Source organism: Hermetia illucens, chromosome 2, assembly GCF_905115235.1.
Source record: "Hermetia illucens chromosome 2, iHerIll2.2.curated.20191125, whole genome shotgun sequence".
Taxonomy (NCBI): Eukaryota; Metazoa; Arthropoda; class Insecta; order Diptera; family Stratiomyidae; genus Hermetia; species Hermetia illucens.
Genome location: NC_051850.1, coordinates 68,383,648 through 68,395,872, shown reverse-complemented (window position 1 = coordinate 68,395,872; position 12,225 = coordinate 68,383,648). Strand labels below are relative to the sequence as shown.

At 39.5% G+C, this 12,225-nt stretch overlaps 1 protein-coding gene across 2 annotated transcripts in view; it reads left to right on the top strand.

Moving 5' to 3' along the window:
- Window positions 1-12,225, top strand: part of LOC119647644 (zinc finger MIZ domain-containing protein 2) — a 209,867-nt gene that overhangs the window by 193,240 nt on the left and 4,402 nt on the right. The window contains exons 3-12 of one of the 2 annotated variants that reach the window (XM_038048707.1): window positions 752-1,148; window positions 3,510-3,737; window positions 3,808-4,250; window positions 4,308-4,438; window positions 4,623-4,758; window positions 4,816-5,023; window positions 5,089-5,432; window positions 5,540-5,857; window positions 5,948-6,059; window positions 6,121-6,528. In XM_038048707.1, coding sequence (XP_037904635.1) covers window positions 765-1,148; window positions 3,510-3,737; window positions 3,808-4,250; window positions 4,308-4,438; window positions 4,623-4,758; window positions 4,816-5,023; window positions 5,089-5,432; window positions 5,540-5,857; window positions 5,948-6,059; window positions 6,121-6,528 — 2,712 coding nt within the window. In that variant the 5' untranslated portion in view covers window positions 752-764. Of the gene's footprint in view, window positions 1-751; window positions 1,149-3,509; window positions 3,738-3,807; window positions 4,251-4,307; window positions 4,439-4,622; window positions 4,759-4,815; window positions 5,024-5,088; window positions 5,433-5,539; window positions 5,858-5,914; window positions 6,060-6,120; window positions 6,529-12,225 lie in introns of both variants that reach the window. The other variant, XM_038048706.1, reaches the window with a different exon arrangement.

Below are 12,225 nucleotides of genomic sequence, written 5' to 3'. Positions count from 1 at the left end.
GTGACAGTGGAATTTGTATCATGATTTGACGTCGGATACCAGTCGACTCAGCTGTGAATGAGTACCTGAGTCAAATCAGGGTAATAATCTCGGGCGAGCGCAATGCTGACCACATTGCCTCCTACAGTCTACTGTAGTGCACCGTTACGGTCTTGAATGAAGTGCTCTAAACACACTTCAAGGCCTAGATCCAATATGGATTGTTGCGCCAACGATTATTATTATTATTATTATCCTTACATGAACACCTTCACGCTCCTTCAGGAGACCAAACCAAAACCATCTATGGTAGCACATATTTTATTTTTTATTTTCTCCAAACCACACTTTAATATTCAACGATCCTGCTTGATCTTTATTAGAAGACCCATGGAATTGTAATAGACATTATCTGAATTTCATGGGATATGGCGACCATCTCAAGTCCCATACCAATTTGGACACGATGAAGAGTGAATTATATCGAGTTAAAAATAATATGTTAATAGTTATTCCAATTCACGTAAACCTTTTTGGTTTGGCATCATTTTTGAAGTTACCATGTTCTACTGTGTCGTGCTTGCTAAAATTTATTAGCACTCTCCATCCCCACAACCAATTCAAAAGTTCAGATGAATCCAAGAAAAACTTTAATTTGATGTATACAGATCATGACCCCCAGTTTCATAATTTTCTAGGTAAAGCAATTAATACATTAATGCAATTAGAAGATTAGCACAAAAGTAGTTAATATTTTCTCTTTTTTTTACAGAAATGTTGGCGGAATGAATGCCCAGGGGGGCTCCTCAAGGGCTCCAGCCTTAGGGGGCCAATTATCACCATCCGGGGCATACACTTCAGCTGAAATTCATTACCATCAGCAACATCATCATCAATTTCAGCAGAGTTATGGTTACAACGACGCATTTGCTTGTGGTGCCAATAACAATTTTGTGAATAATAATAATGATAGTCTGAGCAGTTTGAAAAATACATTCGGACCAAATTCAGAATTCACATATACGGGGAATGGCGGAAGTGGAAGTGTGGACAACATCGGTGGAGGTTCGCACTTAGGGGGATACACGCAACATCATCCGACAAGCGGAAATATGGTAGCTGCCACAGGCACTCAACAAAGCATGGATGGAATGGGATTCAATGCTCAGGTACTATACTAATAACTATCATTATAGGCGATTCAAACAGGTTTAAAACGAAATCATGTACCAAACTATTCCTTGTGGACTATCGAATCGCACATCATAATTTGCAACCAACCCCCCATATCTCTACTGTGTTCCTACATATTGTATAGACGTTTCATTCAATAGAGTTTCCAAAACGACCACAACTGAAGGTTTCAGCCCCACAAGAATCCTGAATTAAGCTGTGTATATAGAAGTTCACATGATTAGGATAAACCATTTTTATTTCCGTCACAGATATCTTCTTTCTTCTAAATTGTTAATTGTAGTTTTGTAGCATTCAAATAGGACAAAATTTGTTTTCCTTCTGTTCGTATGTTTGTTTGTCCATCAGACGTGAGTCTATGGACAAGTGATATTACAATATACTTATTTATCTTCACGTTATCACAGTATCTACGTATGCCATAGATGACAAAACGAGATTATAACATGTAACGTAGAATTATAGAATTATAATCGAATTGCGAAAATAGAGATAGATCAATTGAATTTAGCGCTAAAGTACTGAGTATTCCAGTGACCAAGTTCGTATTCCTGGCTTAGATCCTAGATAATCCACTCTCTACTTTCACCAATGTTGTGGGCACAGCATGATTTGCAATAATTTCGTTATCACGGAAGCATAGTTTCGTGAATTTCATTGTCTGTAGAATACATGAAAACAGAAGCACACAAGGAGGCAATATGAATATCTAAAAAAATGTTCAACTCGTCTTTTATTGATTAAATATCTTTCGATATTTGACAATCTTCTTCTTCAGATCTGCACTGAGTATTTCTAGAAAATCTACAATAATACGCTATGAGTGTCATCGCGAAAGATATAAGGATCTTATGACTGAATAGAAGTTTTTGTTATGTCCTTAACATAATTTTAAACCCCTAATAATACACACGCCACCTTGTAGATCTCCTCAGATATCTTCAAGATTAGAGGAGTTGTGATCCCTGAGATCATTCAGTCTCCGGCAAGGTAGCTAGATTTTAACTTGGGTTACAGCTTTTGTGGTTTCCTTCTAGTTTCCTAGGAGATCTCTCCTACTAAACTCTCCAACCACATCAAAAGATAATGAAAGAGGAAGATCGTCGTGGATATTTGTCTTGGTCTGGCTGCCGTGAGTTTTCCTCTTGCACAGCATCAAATGTAACGATAGCGAAACTGAAGCATAGTCTGACTGTGTGGATGCTCTATATTCCAACGGAATGAACAGGAGATAAACAATCCTCTATCAAATGTGTAGATTGTGAAAAATTCCCGAAAAGCCACGGCTTGGTGGTCTATTTAATCGACATTTTCTCAGCTGTATTCCAGTTTTTTATTTTGAATGAACAGATATGTAAAAATTCCCCTTTTTAAGGTAAACACAAAACTTTATTAAAATCGAATCAATGTCTGTCTGTCTGTCTGCCACAACCTCGCCTCGAAAACGGTTAAACCAATTGTTACGAAATGTGATAAGAAGGTGTCGTTTGTGAACCCCTTTGACATAGCCAGGGACGCCATTTTGTGTTGAGTTTTAGGGGGGCTCTCTATATACGTGAAAGGGGGTGTACATTTTTTTCACCAAATATGGCCATGTGGGGTGTCAAATGAAAGGGCTCATTTAGTGATGTGTCATTTCTGATATAGAGGAGTGAAGGCTCAAAATGTGTGCTCCAAAAATTAAAGCAGGTCTCCTCTCAGAACCTATCCAACCAGAAAATCTGAAAAAAATCACAGTGGTGCATCTCTACATTTGCATCTCATGTGTATATCAATATCATTTACTCCAGACACACATATGTGTGTATGTAAGTATGGATACGTGCTAATCAAATTTGCGGGTAGGTCTAATTCACATAGATATATTTGTACATTAAACCAGTGGTATTCAATGTACATATTAGATATGTACATATATATGCTTTTGTGCACGAAATAAATTGGAAATGTGGGTGCGATCAATTTATGTACTTGCATGTGAATCTGCAGTATTCGGAGTAGGCAGTTTGTTTAGGGTGAAGATAATATTTATGTCTGTTTCGAAAAATATGGAGGAATATGTTGAATTTGTAGCTATATACGGATGGAAAAATGTCCGTAAAAGCTTCCAGATAAGATGAACACAAAACCCTTATATCTGAAGCGCGAGCTTCCGGTATTCCTACTTGTTTAACTTTAATAGTGATTTCAGTCGGTCTGTCGCAGAATACATGATTACGAAATGATGTGTACAAATAAAGTGGCGTACGAAACACAATACATAATTGCGATGCCTAAACTCTAACATAATATCAATATAAAATTGTAATAATCAGACACAATATTACTTCCTGTAGATGTCCAGTATGGCTATGCATGGAGGGGGAAGTGTAAGCAGTCAGCCTCACCATCAATATCCGAGTAGTATGAATGGAATGGCGGGAAATGGTATGAATGTTATGTCAAATATGAATGCGATGAATGGTATGGTCGGGATGAACGGAGTAGGCAACATGAACTCAATGCAAATGGGGTCGATGGGTCCAATGAATGGCATGACTTATAGCGGATCGAGACATCAACATGTAAGTGATCACGATAAATTTCTTGTCAACTTGATGATTCGGAATTTATATATATCATTAAAAAATTTAGATGAATCCTATGAACCAAATGCAAAGTATGAGCATGGGAATGGGTCCCATGAATGCACTGAACCATCAAATGAATGGCATGAATCCAATGATGAAAATGCAAGGAATGGCAAACGGCGGGTATCCTGCGAGAAGAGTTTCGCCGTATCCAAATCCACAAATGCATGCCGCGCAAAAACGAGGCATGTATCCTATGAATCAGAATGCACAAAACGTTCCTCCGGGTCCAATGCAATTCCCACATCATCAAGCAAATGGTGTTCCAGTTCCTATGCAACCAGGTTACAATCGAAGCGGACCAGTGAATCCGTACGGTCGGACAGGCCCGCATATGATGCCCCAACAAAGGCAAAGCACGCCACCTTATACAGGTACAAATCATGGACAGCAATTTTATGGAAATGCGGCCGTGGGTACACCGACCGGTTATCAGAATGTCCCAGGGTCTGTGTCACACAATCATACAAAATCTTATATAATTAATCAGAAGTGTTCTTGCAGGTTTCAGCAAGATGTAAGATTAAACTACCAGCATAGCCCCGTTCCAGGCAATCCCACACCTCCTCTAACGCCTGCTTCATCAATGCCATATGTTAGTCCTAATCCAGACGTTAAGCCTCTTCCTATGCACAGTAAGTTGACAAATTTATATCTACTATATTTTGGAAAAATTTACCCATACCATAAGTAATAGCTCTAAAACGTGAATATAAAATATCGCTGGGTAAATTTGCAGATAAAGGGTTCCAGTTGTAAATGCTGGAAAGGTTGACATGCTGACATTGCTTGAATAACATTTTTCTCTTTGAATTTCAGAAGACGATGATTTACGCCTAACGTTTCCTGTTCGAGACGGTATAATCTTAGCACCGTTCCGTTTAGAACATAACCTCGCAGTTAGTAATCACGTATTCCAATTGAAACCTACTGTGTATAGCACATTGATGACCAGGTAGTCCTGTAATTATTGCAAGGGAGTATTGGCAGTCAATCGTTCTTGTATTTTCAGGCCTGACCTAGAACTTCAACTGAAGTGCTTCCATCACGAAGATCGTCTTATGTACACTAATTGGCCAAACACCGTACAGGTATCTGCAAATGCAACACCTCTCGTTATAGAAAGGACAGATAAGAACGCTCACCGACCACTTTACCTAAAACATGTGTGCCAGCCTGGTCGTAACACGATACAAATCACAGTTAGTGCGTGTTGCTGTGTAAGTTTAAATGAAATTCCTATAATTTTGATAACAGTTTGTTTACATTATTCCAACATGGACAGTCGCATTTATTCGTTCTGCAACTAGTCCACCGACCCTCCGTGCGACAGGTACTACAAGGATTGCATCGGAAAAATTTACTCTCTGTGGAACACAGTGTAGCAAAAATCAAACGGAATTTAGCGATGCGTATGAGCGTGACGGCAGGAGCGACACCGCCTGCTTCTGGAAATGACGCCCCTTCTGACCAGCCATTTGAAAAGGTTTCATTGAAATGCCCGATAACGAAAAATCGAATACGATTACCTGCTCGTGGACACGATTGTAAACACATTCAGTGCTTTGACCTGGAAAGTTATTTGTTATTGAATTGCGAGCGCGGAAGCTGGCGATGCCCCGAATGCAAGTAAGTTGATTCAAAATACTGACCAGGACATACATAATCACCAAATGGTTAATCAAGACTGTAGTTAAAATGCAAAAGTTATATGGCGTTGGTTGCTTTGATTCCAGTAAACCTGCGGTGACGGAAGCTATCGAAATCGACCAGTACATGTGGGCAATTCTAAATACACTATCGAATACGGACGTCGAAGAAGTGACAATTGATTCCTCAGCAAATTGGAAAGCAGTAAGACCTAATGCTGGGCCAAACATCAAAACGGAAGATGACGGAGGAAGCAGTGGAGTCAGTAATAACTCGAAAATTATGTCCAAAGTCATGTCCCCTGGATCTACAGCGCTTCCAACGTGGGATAACTCACAAGCCATGAGTCCCTATATGTCTCACGATATGAACTCCATAGCGAATGGCAACATGATGAGGCAAAAGTAAGTTTCGAATATTCTGAGTCTACTAGTAGTATTCTCACTTATATTATTTGCCAGTTATAACAGCAACACTCACAATTCCTTCGACAGCTTTACTGGGCAAAATGATAACAATGTGGGCGGTGATTCTTTGACACATCTGAACGATTCCGTTAATTCTCTGGAGTCATTGAACGCAATGGAAAAATCGCTCAGTGATCAGGTATGTACGAGTGATTTTGAGATTAACATATTACTTAACTGTTCTTCTCGAATTCTTTTAGATGCCTCACACCCCTCACACACCTCACACACCAGGAGGTGCTTCTAATGGACATCCGTTAACACCGGGCGGTCCGCCCAGCGTTTCATCGACACACAACGACTGTCCAAATCCTGGCGGATCCTCTGCGGCACCTAATAATCCAATGAATGCAACAAGTTGCCATAATTCACCACAAAATGCTTCGCCATCAACCGGGCAACCATCAACACCCAACAAGTCATCGACTGCAGCGCCATCCTCCTCTTCCAATGTTTGTAGTCAAAATGAAAAGTCACCAAATACAAACCCAGCACTGAATCCACAGCAGCAAATCTACAACTCTTTAAATGATAATTTGATAAATCTGTCGGAAACAGATTTGAATGCTGATCTCATGTTGGACGGCGAGTCGGCAACCGATTTGAATGTAAGTTAAAAATCTCTTTTAATTGTAAATCATTGTCTACTCGAATTTGCATTCTACAAATTGCTCCTGGTATACATATGTAATGCTTATAAATTTGTCCAATTATTCAAATTAGCAAATGAAAACATATCAAAAGGAACTCTCTTTATTGAATTGAATGCTCTCTAGTTCTAATAATGGTGCAGACTAACGGTGGCCTTAAAAGCTGACATTTCCAGATCATAACAATTATGTCATTATTTATTTACTTTATTCCATTTTATTTTACTTTCAATTGATTGTAAAGTCTTCCGAATATATTTGAAAGCCAATGATGACTGCTAGACTTCTTGTTTACTTTAGCAGATCGTAATCATTTTCCTTACCTCATGAATTCTGAATTTGTTGTGATCCCCTATTCTTCGTATTTGCTTCAAAAAGTTCAATGAATAAATTAAGGGTGACTCTTTCTGTAACCAAAACCCACTTACGCGAATTGTCCCGTCCTACTCGCGGGACTATGGAGACATTTTACAAGTGCGTTTGCAGGGTTTCCATCGTGTGAGAGTCTGGCTGTCCACTATTAGGATAATGTCTTATTCCCTTTCTTGTAGAGGTTGCATGTGGAGTTTTCAGTACGGGACTGCATCGTGCGCAAGTGTTTGAGTGATTACCTTTGAGCCTCTCTCTACTTCGACTTTGTCCCGCCTTCAGTTCCCAGGCTTTAAAGTTTTGCTGGTATACCAGTACCGCTCGGTTTTAATGCTGCCTGACTATCCGAGAGAATATGCGTTGATGTTTCTGCCGTAACGCATATTCCTATTGCATACCCTTCCCCTTGAACTACAATTGTATTGGAACCAAGTGATTGTGACATATGCCTCAACCGCATCTTCAGTTTTAGGTTCACTTGTGTATCATATTATGTGGTTTTTCAGATAGGTGTCTTCCTAACTACCACGGTTTCGACTTTAGTGTCGAAGCAATATCTCAATAACATAAAATCACCGCACTGTGCTATGTTTGTATGTCATAGAAGTCTACATGCTGTTCAATTGGAGCCTGCCTTCTGCAAATCTTGCCTCTGCTTTTATTGTAAGGTCATAAGGTAGCAATTGCAGAAGTGTCTAAAGGTCAAGGATGGATGAACTTTTCATGACATTCGTAGTGCTGGGCCGGCGAGTGTATGTGATGAGCTCAGCTTCTTAACTGCTTGTCCCTTCTCCACCTTTGGTAACCATACTAGTGCTCCATAAATAAACATTGGCTTTTCCACGATTTTCTGTATCTAGTATATCATATTCAATTTTAGGTCCCCTGTCCTACCTATCACATACTTATGATATTTGCTCCAATTCAATCTTGTACCCAGAATCACTCAAAAATATTTGGTTTTGCTCGATAGTTGAAGCTGTTTATCAAAAGGGTGTATTTGTGATGATCTAATTTTCCCCATTTGGTGAGCCCTGGTCTCTTTGCAATTTATGATCGCAAAGCGTTCTCTGCACTTTAAAATCATTTGCACGAATACTAATAGTATGAGTATGTATATTCTTGTCCACTCTACGATGACAAATACAAGATCCCAAAGAAACGTAATAGAAGTCCTCCTTGCAGACATTTTCTGCAAATGGTGATGCACAGAGTCTCATTGCACATGTTGGGTGGAGGATTTCAGTCTTCAATACTAGCTTAGTGGTTTACAAGATTTTCCCGATTTGTAAGCCTCTCTCTAATGTGCTTCTAGAATGTCATCTTCCTTCTGAGAAACGAGCGATATCCGTGGCTCGTAGGCAATCTTTAAATCGCAGTTTTTCGCAGGTCGAAATTAAAACGGTTTGTTCAGTTAACCTTCTTCTTGCTTCGCTACCTGGATTTGCATTCACTATTCTTCTTTGTCGTGTTAACCAATTTGGTCAGCTTCCGCTTCTAGCTCAAATACGAGCTTGTAGAGAATACACATAAGCTTGAAGGAAGTCTACAAATAATTGGTATCATCAATGTGTGCTTAAACAAAGATGTTTGATAAGTGATAGGGCGACCGGTTCTCTAATGGTGTCAGCATAAATTTGGCTTTGTATAACTTACACAACTTTCCCTCAAAATTCGAAGTATCAAATTCATTCTGTCCAAACTGCAGTGCCGAAAGTTCTTGAAGATGTTTTCCGTTAAAAATCGAATGTGTTTTTAATCTTTATGTTATGTATTGTATATGATTCTATAGCATATCCTATTTAGAATTAGATGTGTAATTTCAATTTTCAAAAAAAAGTGTCGAAATAACCATTTTCACTTTTGTCAGTTTCGTCAATTTTTTGGGCGCGGGGAAAACGTACTCAGAGTAATTTTTCCAATTTCTGGTTGATTTATTGGAGCAAAAATGTGTGAAAAGTATTTTTGTCAGTTTATTATTTATTTATTGTGTTGTTAGAAAACAATTGCCCGAGAAACCGAAACCGTTTATCGTTGAAGTGGTACAAAAAGGCCCTAGTCAGAGGGTAGTTGCTATTCCATAACACCCATCTCGTAGTGCGATTCCATGACAGGAACCCCCTTGCGAGAAAGAATTGTAGCGGACGTCCAAGGGAATCAATTAAGGCCCTGAACCGTCTGCTTGTCCATATTGTAAGAAAAGATCCGTTTAAAATGGCATCTTCATGTCGCAGATTAGGCTGACAACTCATGGAAGTTGGGAGACCTGGGGCCTTTTCACCGATCTACTCGGATTATGATTCGAGAATTGAGTGCCAAATGCTGGACCGTATCTTATGGTTCGGCCAATCAAAATTTATACTCTTTTCAACAGAAGGGATTCGTAATGTTCAACTACCTTTTGGAAAGTTTTAAGGCGTCAGATTCCAACTGCGGGTAGTCAAACATGGGAGCGGGTCTATCGTGGAGCAGTCTTGTTTTTCTTGTGATACAGTTGGCCCAATGTTTAAGGCTGGGAATAACTGCAGCCAAATACTGTAATTTACCACCTCATTAACAAATTGGGCAATGATTAGATTTTTATACACGACAATAATCCGAAGCTTTTGGCTCGAATGACGAAGAGTTGGCTGGCCGACAACTACCATAAAAACTACTGCTCCATACACCACAAATAAATAAGAGTGGGAAAGATTTCATATGGATTTGCTTTTTGGCATGTTGACTCCATGTTTCACCACTGTCGTGCAGCTATTACTGCAAAACGTGTACGACAACTTATTGAACTTTTATTTTGCATACTTATTCATGTTTTTCATTTCTGTTTAAGGGGGTCATCCCGGGTGAAGGCCCTTTTTTTTTTGACTTTTTTTAGAAATTTTTTGTGGAGAACTGGATAAAGATACAAATACGAATTTTTCACCATAGATTTATTAATGTCTTGAGCGTACATAGTTTTTCCACACCGATCGCATAGTTGGTTATTGAAATACAGGGCAATTTATGCACCCATCTCCAAAAAAAGGTGTTTTTCTGCTGCCACGCTAGAAGGCTCTGTGATCATCTTAAAGAAGAAAAGTAAACGGCATTTTAACGTACAGACTTAACTACAGTCCGCAAATTAGGATTATTGAAAAATATTAAAAACTAAATTTTTGGTGGCGTGTTAAATTTTTTTTGTGAATTTTGGTGTTTTTTTAAGGCTTTTTCAATGAATAAAAAAAAAATTACTGAACGAATCGTAATTATCCTAGTAAGTCGTGAAAATTTCAAAGAAATTCGTTGGCTAGATTTTGAGCTATGGTGGCAGCCGATTTTCAATATGCAGTTTCGAGAAAAACGCATTTAAAAAGTAGAAAGCGATTTTTAGCCATAAAACCTTAACTGGCCATTAATCTGCTATACCTAATCCATAAACCTTAGGTTTCTTCAAGAAACACACGTACAGCCTTGGCTTTAATTTTTGTCATTTTAGCGAACTTATTCGAACGTCATTCGGATCGATAAATACGAGCTTTGTTACGGCGATCGACATAAATCTGGCATGTTACTTATCACGTGTTTAACGCCATAATTTCCGAACCACTCCGAATATCAAAAAGCAGCAGGATCACTCTCAAGACCATTCGACATTAACAACGGTCTAGGACAAGGGGATGCGCTATCATGCGTCCTCTTTAACCTGGCCCTCGAGAAAGTGATCCGTGATGCTGAGGTAAATGCAAGAGGTACGATCCTCTTCAAGTCCACCCAACTACTGGCCTATGCTGACGATATCGACATCATGGGAAGAACCACCCGAGATGTACAAACTGCCTTCATCCAGATCGAGCAGGCAGCGCGAGATCTTGGGCTGCACATCAATGAAGGCAAGACAAAATATATGGTGGCAAAGTCAGCACCGAAAACGAGCCAACCAACAACAGCAAACCGCACTGGTCAAACAGGAAGAATAAGGATAGGAGAATATAACTTTGAGACCGTTGATAATTTCTCCTATATGGGGTCGAAAATCACAACCGATAACAGCTACGATGATGAAATCCGCGCACGGTGGTTGTCAGCCAACAGAGCCTATTTCAACTTACAAAGACTGTTCCGCTCGAAACGTCTCACCATAGGGCCAAAGCTTTTACTGTACAAGACTATGATCTTGCCAGTCCTCATGTATTCCTCGGAAACTTGGGTTCTTAGCGAGAAAAATTGGGAGCTCTTGGCCGCGTTCGAGAGAAGAATCCTCCGAAGAATCTTGAAATATGAAATAAGTTTCTAAGATTTCAAATTGTCTTTATTTAAAATCAAGTTTGCTGAAAGCTTTTTAAAAAAATTGAAAGTTGATTTAATCAATTGCTGTTTGGTGACGAAATTGTTCACGAATGAAATCGGAATAGTACGAAGTCCTTGTGTACACCACTCCATAACCATCGAAGTCCACTCCACGCGAAACCACACCTACTACCGTTCCGCGATAGTATGCAGGGCTGCCGGAATCCATCGGTCGCGCGGAAGTGTATGGCCTCACTGAACCGCGCAAACATAAAACCTTTTCCTTATTTCCAATCAAATTTCGCGGACAAACGTTTACGTTGTGAACACTAGCAGTGGCGTACTGCAAGTCATCAGGTAAGGAGTCTTTAACAAGTCCCCAGCCAGCAATCTCAACAGAGGCACCAACTGGTGGATTCACAGGTTTATAAGCAATTGGCCGAACATATTTGGTTATGTCGATAGGAGAGTCTAAAGTGAGAAGTGCTATGTCGTCACACTGACCATCGTGAATGTCGGTGAAACCCATATGCACAATGGCTTTTTTGACCTTTCTTTTTTGGTATCCTTTCTCAAATTTACGTATATTGATGCTGCCCGCCAATATTGATAGCTCCTTTAGATTTGTGAAAGTCAAACAGTGTGCAGCGGTGAGAACAGTTATCCTGCTTATCAACGTTCCGCCGCAATGAAGTTTCGAGTAACGTAACAGTGCGACAATACTGGGAAATTGGCCCGGTTTAGCGGGCATACCATTTGCAACATTTACTTCATATTTAGATTTGTCTGCAAATAAACTTAGGATGAAATATAAGACGAAAAAACTGCTCGACCACATTTGATTTTGATAAAACTGTGAATCTAATATTTTACGTACTGGTTGACAGAACTGAACCTTGACGGCAAAGTCATGGCATAACGTGTGAATTCACAGTCGATACTATTATCCCTTCATGATTTACTGGCGTATTCTATTACTGTGTTCCAAAATGAGTAATGTTTACGTGCTCAACCAAATTA